Source organism: Sinohyriopsis cumingii, chromosome 17, assembly GCF_028554795.1.
Source record: "Sinohyriopsis cumingii isolate HCF-2022 chromosome 17, ASM2855479v2, whole genome shotgun sequence".
NCBI classification, from domain to species: domain Eukaryota; kingdom Metazoa; phylum Mollusca; class Bivalvia; order Unionida; family Unionidae; genus Sinohyriopsis; species Sinohyriopsis cumingii.
The window spans coordinates 110121233-110134647 of NC_142977.1; the positions used below are offsets into that span (position 1 = coordinate 110121233).

Here is a 13415-nt window from a genome sequence, read left to right on the forward strand (position 1 = left end):
TTTTTTGTTTCAATAAGCGATTTTGATCATTCATCAAATATATATCGGTCGTCATAAAAATCGGTGACCTTCAAACACCCTCTAGAAAGAGACCCAACAAAACGCGACCAAACTTTACTGAAAACACTCCATCTCCAGCAAATATTTACAAATGATTCTGATTTGCTTTCAGATATGGCTGTATTGTCTGAAAGTAGAAAACCTTTAAAACTCTTATTAAAAATAAATCAATAAAACGTGACCAAATTTGACAGCAAGCATCCTGGTATCTGGTCTTTAAAATTCGCATAAAGAATGCTGATTTGTTATTTGATAAGGATGCTGTTACTAAAAATGGAAAACACAGAATGGGCTTACTCCGATAAGCCACTAGACATAATCTGAGCAATTTTGAAAGAAATATTAGAGCATAAAGGAAAGTAATGACAGTCACGTTTAAAATTATATAATTGATGCCGATCTGCCATTAAATGTGACTGCCATTACTACATATAAAAAATATTTCAACGACTTCTTCTCATAAGTGCTGAACAGAACTGAATGAGATTGTTGCTCAACATTTTCTGGCATTATGGAATTTGAAATTTGAACAATCATTAAAACTGTACACTTTTAATGAAAATAGAAAGCTCTCTGAACAGCTCCGGTTTAGATAAGTCTGAACATAATTTCGACCAAAGTTTACAGAGGTTAAAACCTCATTGCTTACACGATATTTAAACTTATGCAAAATAAAATCAACAGGCTATTAAATATGGTCAGTTGTCCTACACATTTTGTACCGCTGGACATATTATAACCAGATTTGACAGAAAATAATACTTTTATTGACTCATATGGCTGTAAGGCCAAGTGACCTATGATGTGACCTGTGTTGTGCATTTTTCGTTTCACAACATTTCCTTGTTTAAACCTTTAACAAAACAAATCCACCAATTTCAACCAAAATGTGGCAAAGAGCATTTTGAACTAAAGTTTTCAAATGTGAACAAATTATGGTCGTCTTTAAGAAAGGAAATAAAGCCTTCTAACGAATTCTCAAAATTCGAAGAACAGAATTTAACCAAATTTGACAGAATGCAACCTGAATGTAGCCTTTGAACATTGTACATGTAGTGCGGATTCACCATCAAATATGGATAATGATACCATAAGGCAACAAAACATAGATAAGTCTTGAAACAATTGATTTTATAAGCAATCAAAAGTTTGAGTATATTTTTTTAATACAGAAATCATCTAATATTCCAGCTTTCATGGTTAACTGCTACTCGGCATATGTCCGGCACACGGGCGATCTCAGGCTCACTGGAGATTCTTGTCATGTCTGATGAAATGCTATGTAAGGAAAGTATGAACATTTTGGTAATGATGTGAATAACAACACAAGCAAATATACACCTCGCTTTGTAATATATTCATCACGTAACCACTGATCATCGTTGAGTCAATATGTGAAATACCATGATGAATCGATTGTATTTTTGCATGAAATAACTACGTTGAGGTACATGTTCTGGCATTAATGGGGAGAAGTAACCCAATGTAAAAATGATTGAGATCACACTTTCCGTCAGTGACATCGTATATAATGCGAAGACCATTGTCTTTTGACTTTGGTAGACACTAGATTCCACAAACAGGAGAATATATATTTTCACTGACTTTTCAAACCACTTGTATCTGCTTCTTAGTTTGATGTGTAATCACGTGTCAATCCTCATCAAGAAGCATTTATATGTAATGTACTGAATGAAGCAAACCCAATACTTACCTGTCATTGATAAACAACATTCCGCAACACAATGGATGTTTTGTGGTTTTCACCTGTGTCAACTGGATTCTATTAAAGCTAGTCAAAGCTATAAGAAAAAATAAATGTGGCATCAAAATAGGGAACTGAGAATGAAAAATCTCTAATACAATTCATATCTTGATTGTCACTGACAACTGCCATTTCGTTTGAAAGCTGACCGCATGAAACACAAAGAACATATATCCATTTTTAGAGAATGAATTTCTTGGTAAGATGTAGATAAATATCTTCTGCTTATATTTGCCTTACGAATTGTAGGCGAAGAAAGGCATACATTTTGAAATTTCTTGGCAATATTGTTCTCCATTTCATCAAAATGAAAATCAGAAAGGGTTCAGTGCCGATGTGTGGAAGGTTGACAAGTCAATGGCTATATATTCTGTGACAAGCTTACATTATAACTGTGCACATTTACAGGAAATAATATTTGGCCAGGTATCTGGTTCTGTGTGTTTTCCAAATCCCCCGCACTCAATTTGTCCCACCAACAGTGAATCAGTGGCTTTCCCAAGCATCTGATTAATTTCAAAACTATGTTCTCTTCGATAGAAATATTTCGCAGGATATTCAACAACTGTGGCTTCTATATGGGTCAATTCTCTTGATCTATTCTTTGTTGTACTCGTAGATGTCATTAACGCCGAACAATTTGCACACATAATACATAATACAGTTTTTGTTCTTCTAAAATCTATAACTTGCATCTCAAGTGTTACAACACAGCGACGTTCCTTATTTTCCATTTTGACATGTTTTCAGCTGGATACAGATTCTGGTTACGATCTCTGTATAGTTATATTGGTGGATCTTCTGAGCATCGGAATGTAATTCTTGTTGGCACTCACAAAGACAAGATCCAAGGGGTAAGATTCTACTTTCATTTCATGCCGGAATGTGACACCTTTCCGGCTTATGGACTAATGACATCTGTCTGACTGCTTTTTATGGCTTCAAGTCTCAAGTTAGAGTTTCTATTTATGTCATTTTCTTAGACATTTGTCAATGCAGAATCACGTTAGTAGGTATTTAGATACGTCACGTAGACTACTATAATTTTCAATGAAAAGAAGATTAGATTATTTCGGGATCCAGTGATTTTTAAAAAAAACTTTTGCGTTTAACGTATTGCTTGTCAAGCCACACAACATGGCATGTTAATACGTCGTGCGGAGAACAATTAGGTCAATGTGTACATTATTTCTTGATTCAGTGATTGTACTTACTTTTTACTTTAAGCTCAGCTTCTCTATGATAGAACTTGCGCTTGAGGTTTTTTCTCAGGTACCCATAGATTCACATAACCTGGTACATATGAACCAGTTTATGCGAAAAGCGGCCTTATGACATTGAGCGAGAAACGCTGGAAAACCTCACTCAAAGTATGAGGTCAACAGTTTCGTAAGTCGCGATTACGCGGACGTGATTTGCCATTGTCTAGAGTAACCAGTACTGGACTCAAGAGAAATTCTTTGCCAGTTTTTCATGAATTCTGGAGATGACAATGAATTTATGGTTAATTTATCTCAAATATGCAAGTAAATATTTCGAAACAATGACAAAATGACTAAGTGTAAATGTTATAATTATTCCTGTATTTATCGTATCCGATCAATTTGTTTATTCTTGCTTGTAGACAAATGAATCCAAACAAGTATTAAAATGCTGGAAAACTGCGCGCCATTATCGTCGCCCCGGACGCAATTTACCCTTAGTACCCCACTGATCCAAACCTTATAAAATATATGAATATATATTATATTATATCCTATAACTCCTTAGTAAATGGAAAATTATTAAATCTAAGAATTTTTTTCATGTATTTGTTATCACTTATAGTTTTTCTGACCTTGATATAAACAACCAGACGTAAAGTTTTGTTCCGCAAAATAGTGTAAAGTGGGTACAAGAGTTAAGTAGGAGAAAGAAACGATTGTTTGCAACAATGCAGGTTCGGTGGTACAACCAGTGGAACTGTCGGTACATTTTTAATATTTTGACATGGCTATCCGAGCGATCCCAGATCAAATGCCATTGTCGCTCTTTCCGCACCATTTTTCTTTATTCCTTAAACTAAATTGTATCTTCAGAAACATGTTAATTTTAAAAGAAAAGAAGATGATGGAATTAATATGTTTATATTTGGTTTTATAATGAAGCTTTTAATGCAGTGAAAATGTATAAAAGTCCATTGAATCCTAAAAATAATGACAAGGTTTAATTTAAAAAATCCAAGAAGAAACAGAAAGACGTAATTTCAAAGTATATTTTACTATAGGAAACTGAAGTAACTTTGCAATGTAATGCAAAATTTTCAGGACACTTCAATATAAACTTTTTGAGAGTTTGCTTCAATGGGTATTTTTAGCGGGCAAAATCAAATACATTTTAGTATGTCAATCGGTATTAACTTTTTTGTCTAATGAGAAGTAGTCAATCCTATGATCTGGACTTTTGGGGGAGGGGGGAATGCCAACGACCTTATAATATAAAAATGAGAGAATCATTAACTGAACGGTGATTTTTTATATTTAACAAAATTATTTTTGGAAACCTTTTGTGTATTAAGTGTAAATTGTGTCTGTGCACATGGTGGATCCATGAAAGGTGGGTGTGGTCAATACAAGTGGGTCAACCCAATTCAGGAGAACTGTGTGCTGTCTGTACGTATGTGTGTGCAGGTATATCAGGCTGTCTGTCAGGCCGTCTGTGTGTCTATATGGGCATGGAAGACGATGTAACCGTCAAGGCCATACAAAGACGAAACCGCTAATTTGTAAACTCTTTCATTACATGAGATTATTTGAATCTTATTTTCATTCCATGTGTTGGGTTATTTGGATTTTTAACGTAACTTTAACAATATTTCAGCCATATCGCTACGATGTCTGCAGTGTGACATTTTATAGTGTTGTCTCACTTTCATTCCATGAGACTATTTGATCTTATTTTCATTCCATGAGATTATTTGAATCTCACTGTCATTACATGACATTACATGAGATTATATGAATCTTACTTTTATGATGTGAGATTATATGAATCTTGCATTCATACATTTGAATATATGAATCATTTTTTTTGTTTGTTTTCCTATTCGTGAATGTTTGGATAAAGCAATTGAATGAGACTATGTTTAGAGCGTGAAAGAATCACTGTATTTGTAGAATATATATATATATATATATATATATATATATATATATATATATATATATATATATATATATATATATATATATATATATATATATATATATATATATTAATTCATTTAATAAATTTCCATCTTTCATCACATTGTGTTGTGTTGTCATTTGATCCAAGCATCCAGGTCTATCCTGTTACAATTATTTTAACATGTATTCAAAGATATATTTGCGGAACTCATTCATGCATCGATTCTCGCTTGTTTATATGAGACGATGTTGGTGCCTCGTATAATAGGAAAGGGCAATAATATTTATTCATAATGTAGAAAATATGAACTCCGAGAACCCCGAATCCAATACTGAGGCGGAGGTCATTATTAATTACTCTGAAGACGTAGTCTTTGAAAATAATACAGAAATGGGGTCAATAAAACGATAGTGGGTAATTTTACCAGAAAGGATTACTGTTGCGAAGAAAATTGTTTATGCCATTTACAACCAGTATGCCATTTATGACCACATCTTCAGCATGAGGGGAATGCTAAAGGATGAGAAGGAAGCCGAGCTGATAGGGATACTACCTGACAGTGGAGACACTGGAAGCAATAAATCGGCCGGTTCTCGAAGCCCCTGCGAGGCAGACGGTACTCTATTTATTAAATTGTATATAATCGTTCTATATTAACACAATGCATCACAATGCCTTACATTCAATATAGCAATGCTGATATTATTCAAAATGAAGGATTATGAAATCTCTTTAATTTTTTCACAGGCAAATGTTATTGGACAGAATAAAGGTTTTAATTATTTTGCATACGCTTTTATGCAAACGTTCGTTTATTCCTTTTATTTTTCTCAGTGATTGAAGAAAAAAAGAAAATATGAAATATGACATTATTATTTAGTCATGCTCTCTTTGTGTTTGTGAATGTGCGCGCTCGTGTCTGTATGTGTGTGTGCATACAAAAACCAGTATTTCCGAGTAGTTGCCCACGCACAGGATATATCATTTGGGAGAAAGTCTCGCAGGGCCGGCCTTAGGCTGATTGGACCGATTAGGCCCATACGGACCCTGGGCTCACAGCGGCCCAGCGCGGTAGTTATTTGAAAAAAAATATATCTATATAGAGAAAGTAATTCTAAAGCGATGAAAGAAAATTTTGATTTCAGTATCACATAAAACTTATTTAAAAGTTCATTTCAAAGGACCCGCGCGTAAATCCAATTTGCCCCGCCAAAATGATCCAAATCGGGTTCCGCGTTTGCTAAGGTCGTTAGTGAAGCCTCGGATCAGGAGCAGATCCCAATTAATATTAAGAAGGTCCCGGGAAAGACGATCGAGATCGACAAGCGTCCAGACCTGATGCAGAGTGCAGAACTGAGTAGACATTATCAACAATGTTTGTTTAAGAATGTGACAGGATTTGCCAGATCCTGCTGTAAAAGCGTCACATGGTAAAGACCCCCAGTGGAGTGAGGAGTTTAATGCATGTCTTTAGCATAATTTTAGTGGTTCTATGCTATAATAATGAGGTATCATTTTTGTCATCGCCATATATTTATTGCCATCATTTGATTACGTTCATTTGCAAACAAAGTTGTTTCGCGCGGAAATATTTCACAACAACATTATTCCATCCCTAACTCGGTTAAAACTTATACATGCCGATCATAAAAGCTGCATGATAAATATTGAACACAGTTAACTAAAATTAGGTATTCAATAACAAAACATCATTTCACGCCATGAAAAAGTTTTAATGAGAAATTGCAGGTGGCTCTATTTATTTAACCAATTCAACAATTACGTTACGGTTTGTACAACGGTGCCTTAACGTCATGACGTTCCACTTTAGAAACGGTATTCATTGCGTATCAAGCCCGTGGATGCAAAAAGTAGACAAACTAAGGAACTAAAAATAGCAAATATGGAAATTTTATGTCATAGGCTGGTTTCCAGTTAACTGGCTCATATATATATATATATATATATATATATATATATATATATATATATATATATATATCCTTGGCATCCATCGGTCTGCGGGACACGATGGTGTAGCTCCAGTGTAACCTTTTGTTTCTCCTTCTTTCTAGCTCTCTTTTCAGCCTGCTTTATGTTTCATTCTTCCTCGGCTTTTTGAATGCCCTGTCTGACAGCTAGGCGCCAGGTGGAACGGTCGTTAGCACAGCTCTCTCAGTCGTTGACATTGATGTTGGCCGTCTTCATGTCCTTCTTGCAAACTTCTTTGTAGCGCGGACGTAGTCGTCCAGTCGGTCGTGTATCGTCTGCTAAACTCCCCATATAACAGGTCCTTAGGAATACAGCCTGGGTCCATTCTCTTGACATGGAGGGTGCCAGCGAAGGCGTCTCTCGCTGAGAATGGAGAACATGCTGTTCATGTTGGCACGTTCTAAAACCTCTGTGTTGGGTACTTTGTCCTGCCATTGGATGTGCAGAATGCTTCGCAGGCATCTCAGGTGCAAGCTGTTGAGTTTCATCTCGTGTCTCGCATAGGTGGTCCATGTTTCGCTGCTGTAGAAGAGTGAGCTGAGCACGCAGGCTTGGTAGACACGCAGTGTGGTCTTCTCGGTGAAGTTGGGGTTGTTCCAGACCCTCTGGTTAAGTCTGGCCATCACTGCTGATGCCTTGGCAATCCTGCCGTTCACCTCAGAATCAATGGAGAGTGAGCTGGAGATGTTGAACCCGAGGTATGTGAAGTTCTAAACTACTTCCAAGTTGTACCCATTGATGGTGACGGAGGGAGGGGAGTCTGCGTCCTGCGCCATGACGTTCGTTTTCTTCAAACTGATTGTCAGTCCAAATTCCTTACAGGCGTGGGAGAGGCGGCATACTAGCTGCTGAAGTCCATCTTCCGTGTGTGATGTCAAGGCTGCATCATCGGGGAAGAGCAATTCACGGATAAGTACCTCTGTGACTTTAGTCTTAGCACGGAGATGGGCGATGTTGAACAGCTTTCCGTCAGCCTTGGTATGGATGTACACTCCCTCGCTGCAGTCCTTGAAGGCGTACTGGAGAAGCAAGGAGAAGAAGATGGCGAAGAGCGTCGGCGCAAGGACACAGCCTTGTTTGACTCCGCTGATGACTTGGAAGGCCTCCGATGTTGAGCTATTGAAGCACGCTGTGATGTGCATGTTCTGGTGGAACGACGTGACGACAGCATGCAGTCGTGGGGGGCAGCCGATCTTCTGCAGGAGTCTGAAGAGTCTACTCCGACTGACCAGGTCAAATGCCTTCGTCAGGTCTATGAAGGCAATGTAGAGGGGCATCTGCTGCAAACGACACTTCTCCTGCAGCTGGCGTGGTGAGAAGATTATGTCTACAGTTAATCTGCCGGCTTGAAATCCACACTGGGACTCTGGGTAGACGCGGAAGGCCAGGATCTGCAAGCGCACCAAGGCAACACGGACGAAAGCCTTTCCGACGATGCTGAGTAGGGAGATGCCCCGGTATTTGTTACGGTCGCTACGGTCTCCTTTGTTCTTGTACAAAGTGACGATGTTGGCGTCACGCATGTCATGTGGGATGTATCCCTGTTCCAAGCAGAGACAGAGGGGTATGTGTAGGGGCTGAAACAGTGCTGGTTTCCCGCTCTTGAGGACTTCAGGCGGAATTTCGTCGCTTCCAGGAACCTTCCCACAGGCAAGGCAATCGATGGCTTTTCCGAGCTCTTCCAAGGTGGGCGGTTGGGTCTAGTTCCTCCATGACAGGCAGGTCTGGGATGGTGTCCAGGGCGGCGTCAGTGACGATGTTTTGGGTTGGATACAGCTCGAGATAGTGCGCAACCCATCGCTGCAGTTGTTTCCCCTGGTCTGTGATGACTTCGCCCGTTTTGGACTTGAGGGGGGCGGTCTTAGAGGTGGGGGGCCTGTCGCCTTCTTGATACCCTCATATATTCCTCTTGCATCCCCGGTGTCGGCAGCTGTCTGTATACTGGTGCAAAGGTGCAGCCAGTAGGTGTTGCCACAGCGGCAGGCGGTCTTCTGGGGGTTGTTCCTGGCAGTCCTTTGGGCTTGTAGTGTTCTGGGGCTAGGTTCAGCCTGAATGCCAGGAGGGCATTCCTCTTTGCCTCAGTCACAAGCTCCATCTCCTCCCAGTTGGCCTCCTACCAGTCGACATTTTTTCGCTCCCTCGTCCCGTAAGCAGTGATGGCTGAATTGTACACACAGTCACGGAGGTGGGACCACTTGGAGTCGATGGTGCCATCAGGTGTCCCATTTTGTGTGAGCTTCCTGCAGTTTGCTGATGAACTGCTGTGTTTTCTCTGGGTTTCTTGCATAGCAGGTGTTGATGAGTGGGCGACCCTTCTTCTTGGCGCGGTGCAGCTTCTTGGGTAATATTCGCATCTTGCTGGCCACGAGGGAATGGTCCGTGTCGCAGTCGGCACTGTGGTAGCTGCGGATGAGGAGGACACTGGCCAGTTCTGCATGCCTGGTGATGACAACGTGTAGCTGGTGCCAGTGGCATGAACATGAGTGTCTCCATGACACCTGGTGGATCTCCTTGCATTTGAAGAAAGTGTTGGTCACACATAGGCTGTGGGGGCAGCACATCTCCAGCAGTCGCTGGCCATTCTCGTTGATCTTGCTCCTTCCGAAAAAGCCGAGACAGGTGGACCAGGCCTAATGGTCAGCTCTCACTCTAGCATTGAAGTCTCCTAGTAAGTAGAGGCCTTTATTGTTGGGGATACTGGATATTGCCTGATCCAGAGCCTCATAAAACCTGTCTTTCTCCTCGTGGGTGGAGCTGAGGGTTTGGGCGTACACGCTGAAGTTGTTGACCAGGCCTAAGGATGTTGACAGCCGGAGGGCAAGGATTTTCTCAATACCTGATGACGGAGGTTCAATGAAGGCGACTAGCGTGTTCTTTACGGCAAAGCCTACACCGTGCTGCCTAGGTTCATCCGAGGGCTTTCCTTGGAAAAAGAACGTGTAATTGGCTTCCCTGATTGTGCCGCTGTCAGCCAGGCTGGTCTCCTGGAGGCAGGCACTGTCGATGTTCAGTCGGGAGAGTTCTCTGTCAATGACGGCAGTCTTCCGTGCATCGTAGATCTGCTGTAGGGCCGCGGTCAATCCAGGACACATGGTTCTGATGTTCCAGGTTGCAAAACGAAGAGCTGGAGTCTTCTTATTTCTTCTTTGAGTCTTTCCTGGTGCGGAGTTTGTAGCCCACTTGTCGAGATGGTTCTCTAAGCTCCACGCACCAAGTGAAGCAGGCGGGCCATGGCGGGCAGCACCTTACTGACTGGGGGCTGCCAAGCTTGAAGCAGGCGGTAGCTTTCCAGTGAGACATGGTGATCTCTCCCACCGTCAGAAGTAACCCCTGCCAATCAAGCTTTGACTTAGACTTAGGTTTTGACTTGTGTGTCTGTGTGTGTGTGTGTGTGTGTGTGTGTGTGTGTGTGTGTGTGTGTGTGTGTTATGTGGAACACAACAAAGGTTTAGTGAAAATTAGGTCACTATTGACTTGTATTTCATGATCCAAGGATTTTAGTTAACCTTTGCAATGAGCTCTTTTCTCAGGTAATATTGACAGTGTATTCATACAATATGGTATATGAGGAGTGTTACAATCTTCAACTAAAACTAGTCACTGTAATCTTTACTTCATGTTTCAGCGGTACTCGCCTTCTCTTTTAAGTTAAGTTAATGGTAAAGTTCTTCTTGACTGATATCAGATGGTTTAACTGCACAGCAGTATTTAAGTGCATTCCATATCTGACACAATCTGTTTGAGCTTATCGTTCTAGGCCGTTTTTACAGGAACAGAACCACGCAGGTACTGTATTTCCTTAATTTATTTGTGGCGGAAAGTCTATTTGCGTTTTTGGCATTTACAGTTTCTTGTTATAACATGTGCACGAGTTGTCAGCGATTTTCCATCTCCGCCAATACAATCCCAAAGTCGATCATACTAATTATGTTATCCTCGTTAGCCAACGAATACAATTTGCTGATTAATGATGTTACTTGGCTCCATCTACTGTGATAACCGGATATAGTTATATAAAAAAAACGATTCAGACTCCCACGCTGTTTAGATGTTAGATTTAGGTTATCAAATCAATTTCCATTAAGAAAAATAATTTGACCATTTGTTATTTTATATTCAGTTGTTTCTACTTCTTTTCTAGTCAACGGTTTTTGCTACGTTGTAAACGAACTTATTACACGTGGTGTTGCGGGCAAGTGAGCCATTTCTTCTTGCACGTATTGTCTTATTGCAATATTAGCTGCATCACCATTGCCCTTGATAAACGCAACCGACACGCCAACGTCTCTGGTCCCCCCGTTTTCCGTGATCTCACCCATGTTTTTTGCGACATGCCTTTCAAATTGACGATACTATCTTGAATGTCAACATTAGACGTTTCCAGTTTGCCAGTTTGATCTTGAAAAATCACAAGCTCACGTGGGTTGACGTCATCTACACGACAAGTAAACTCACCAAATCCGCTTTAGTGGTAAATCTGCTTATGTCTACGTAAGCAACGCGTCCTCAGTCTGAGTAATGTCGGTAAATGTTTGCATACATTTTGTATAATATTACACGTACTTTAGTGTGAAATCAATAGGTACTTGCAGAGTTGGTGAACGATCCAGTGCAAGCAACGCTTCATCGACAATATGACCACATATGGGACAATCCAATCAAGCTTGTACTGGTGTAGTCGAATAAAACTGGTTGTCGTCCGTACCAACTGATTGGTGCAAGTCCATGCGAGTCCAAATGCAAATGATACTGAGGTGACATTACGCATGCAACCCAGTGAGTGCCAGGTCCTTTTGTCAAATCCAGACTGACAATACCGGATTCGCGTGTAAGTTCATTTTGAATAAGACAGGACGAAAGTGTTCGACTGGTTTAGATTTGACAATGGACGGGTCAACGGCGTGATCTTCTGAGACCGGGTAATTAAAGGCCTCTGCCCGATGATATTGACAACTTGTTCTTGGTAATTTCAGGCCTTTTCCTTTTTTAAACGACCGCCAACTGCCTTTTTAAAAGCCATTCCTGGTGCAGTTCCGACAGGTCCTAATGCCGCCGATTTTTTAACCGCTGCTGAAAACAATGCTGGTATCGCTACAAGAAATGGATATATTCCACTAGTCTTTTTGTATTTGTGTCACCTCTTACTAAGATAATTTTAATGTTAATGAGGTGAATTTGGTTTTGGCCGAATTAAGCTGAGTGAGTTGTGTTTAGGTCAAACACACCGGGACATTTCCGGTCAAGTTTGCTAAATAAAACCTTTTAGTGTGACCCTGCAGAGTTTTATTGCATTTTTTCTTTTCGCAAGTTGATTTTCAGTACGGTCGAGCTTCACTTTATCATAGGACATTATCATTTAAATACATAATAGTTCAATTATGTATATTATGTATTTCCTCAGGTGCATTGATGACCCTTAGCGGTAATTTTCTATATCTGCATCAGCAGCGTCAGCAGCTGTTCGAGGTCGTCTAATAATATTCGGTCTTTATTCCGCGTGATCAGTTACATTTTTGACAAACATCGTTGGACCAGTGGTTCTCACTGAATCATCACTGTATCTGTTAAGTCCCAGAATACTCGTCGCAACATCGGCATGGTCAAGAATTGATTTGATTTCCTTTCCATTGATGGAATAACTTGCACTATTAGACTACGCCACGACATCCAGTACAAGGTTTCCCTCAACTTCGAAGAACGCATCACATGGAGGAAGGAACATAGACGTGTCTGCACTTGCAATTCTATTTTTAATTGATTGTGGTCTCTGACCGGTACGAGTAATACTGAAAATCTCCTTTACTTTGATCACTGACACAGGCATCCCCATGTCAACTGCAGGATCAGAAATATTTTTGAATTGGGTCATTGTTTATACATTATTAGTTTAGTCTAATACCTTTTGCGAGGCATCCGCAATCCACTTCCCATTGCCAGATCTGCAATCTCTGAATCTGACAATCGTTGCTGAACGGCTTCATCCATAATTTGTACTAACACAGGCGGCATTGTCTCTATTTATGATAGTGTAACTGGAACCATTGTTGCTTGAGTCACTAATCGCCGTAGTCGCACTAGAAGTGATTAAGCCGCCGGCGAGTCTAATTGTTTCATCCGATATCAGCACTTTTAATGCAATGAAAGACTTGTATTGCATCTTGTTTAGCGATTGGTACGGCGTGTAAATACAGAGGTCAAACACATTTGGTGATCCTGTGAATAATCCACGAACAGCGTCACCGAGGCCAGTTCCATAAAATGCGCGTAAACGGGTTTTCTTAGGTTAAGAACCCGCCCGGGTTTCACATGTACACGTACGACTGTTTTATTATATTAAATGTCAGGTCTATCTCTCATGTACATTTGTATCGTCAATGTTTCACTCCGCAGATCAACAAAGTGCGCGTCCTGAACCACAAAAGTGTTAACC

General features: G+C 40.3%; 1 protein-coding gene across 1 annotated transcript in view; it reads left to right on the top strand.

Annotated features, from left to right (window-relative positions):
* LOC149779659 (uncharacterized) overlaps positions 1-13415 on the top strand; it is a 93507-nt gene that overhangs the window by 60281 nt on the left and 19811 nt on the right. The window contains exon 13 of the mRNA XM_089940479.1: positions 2576-2679. Coding sequence (XP_089796605.1) covers positions 2576-2679 — 104 coding nt within the window. The remainder of the gene's footprint in view (positions 1-2575; positions 2680-13415) is intronic.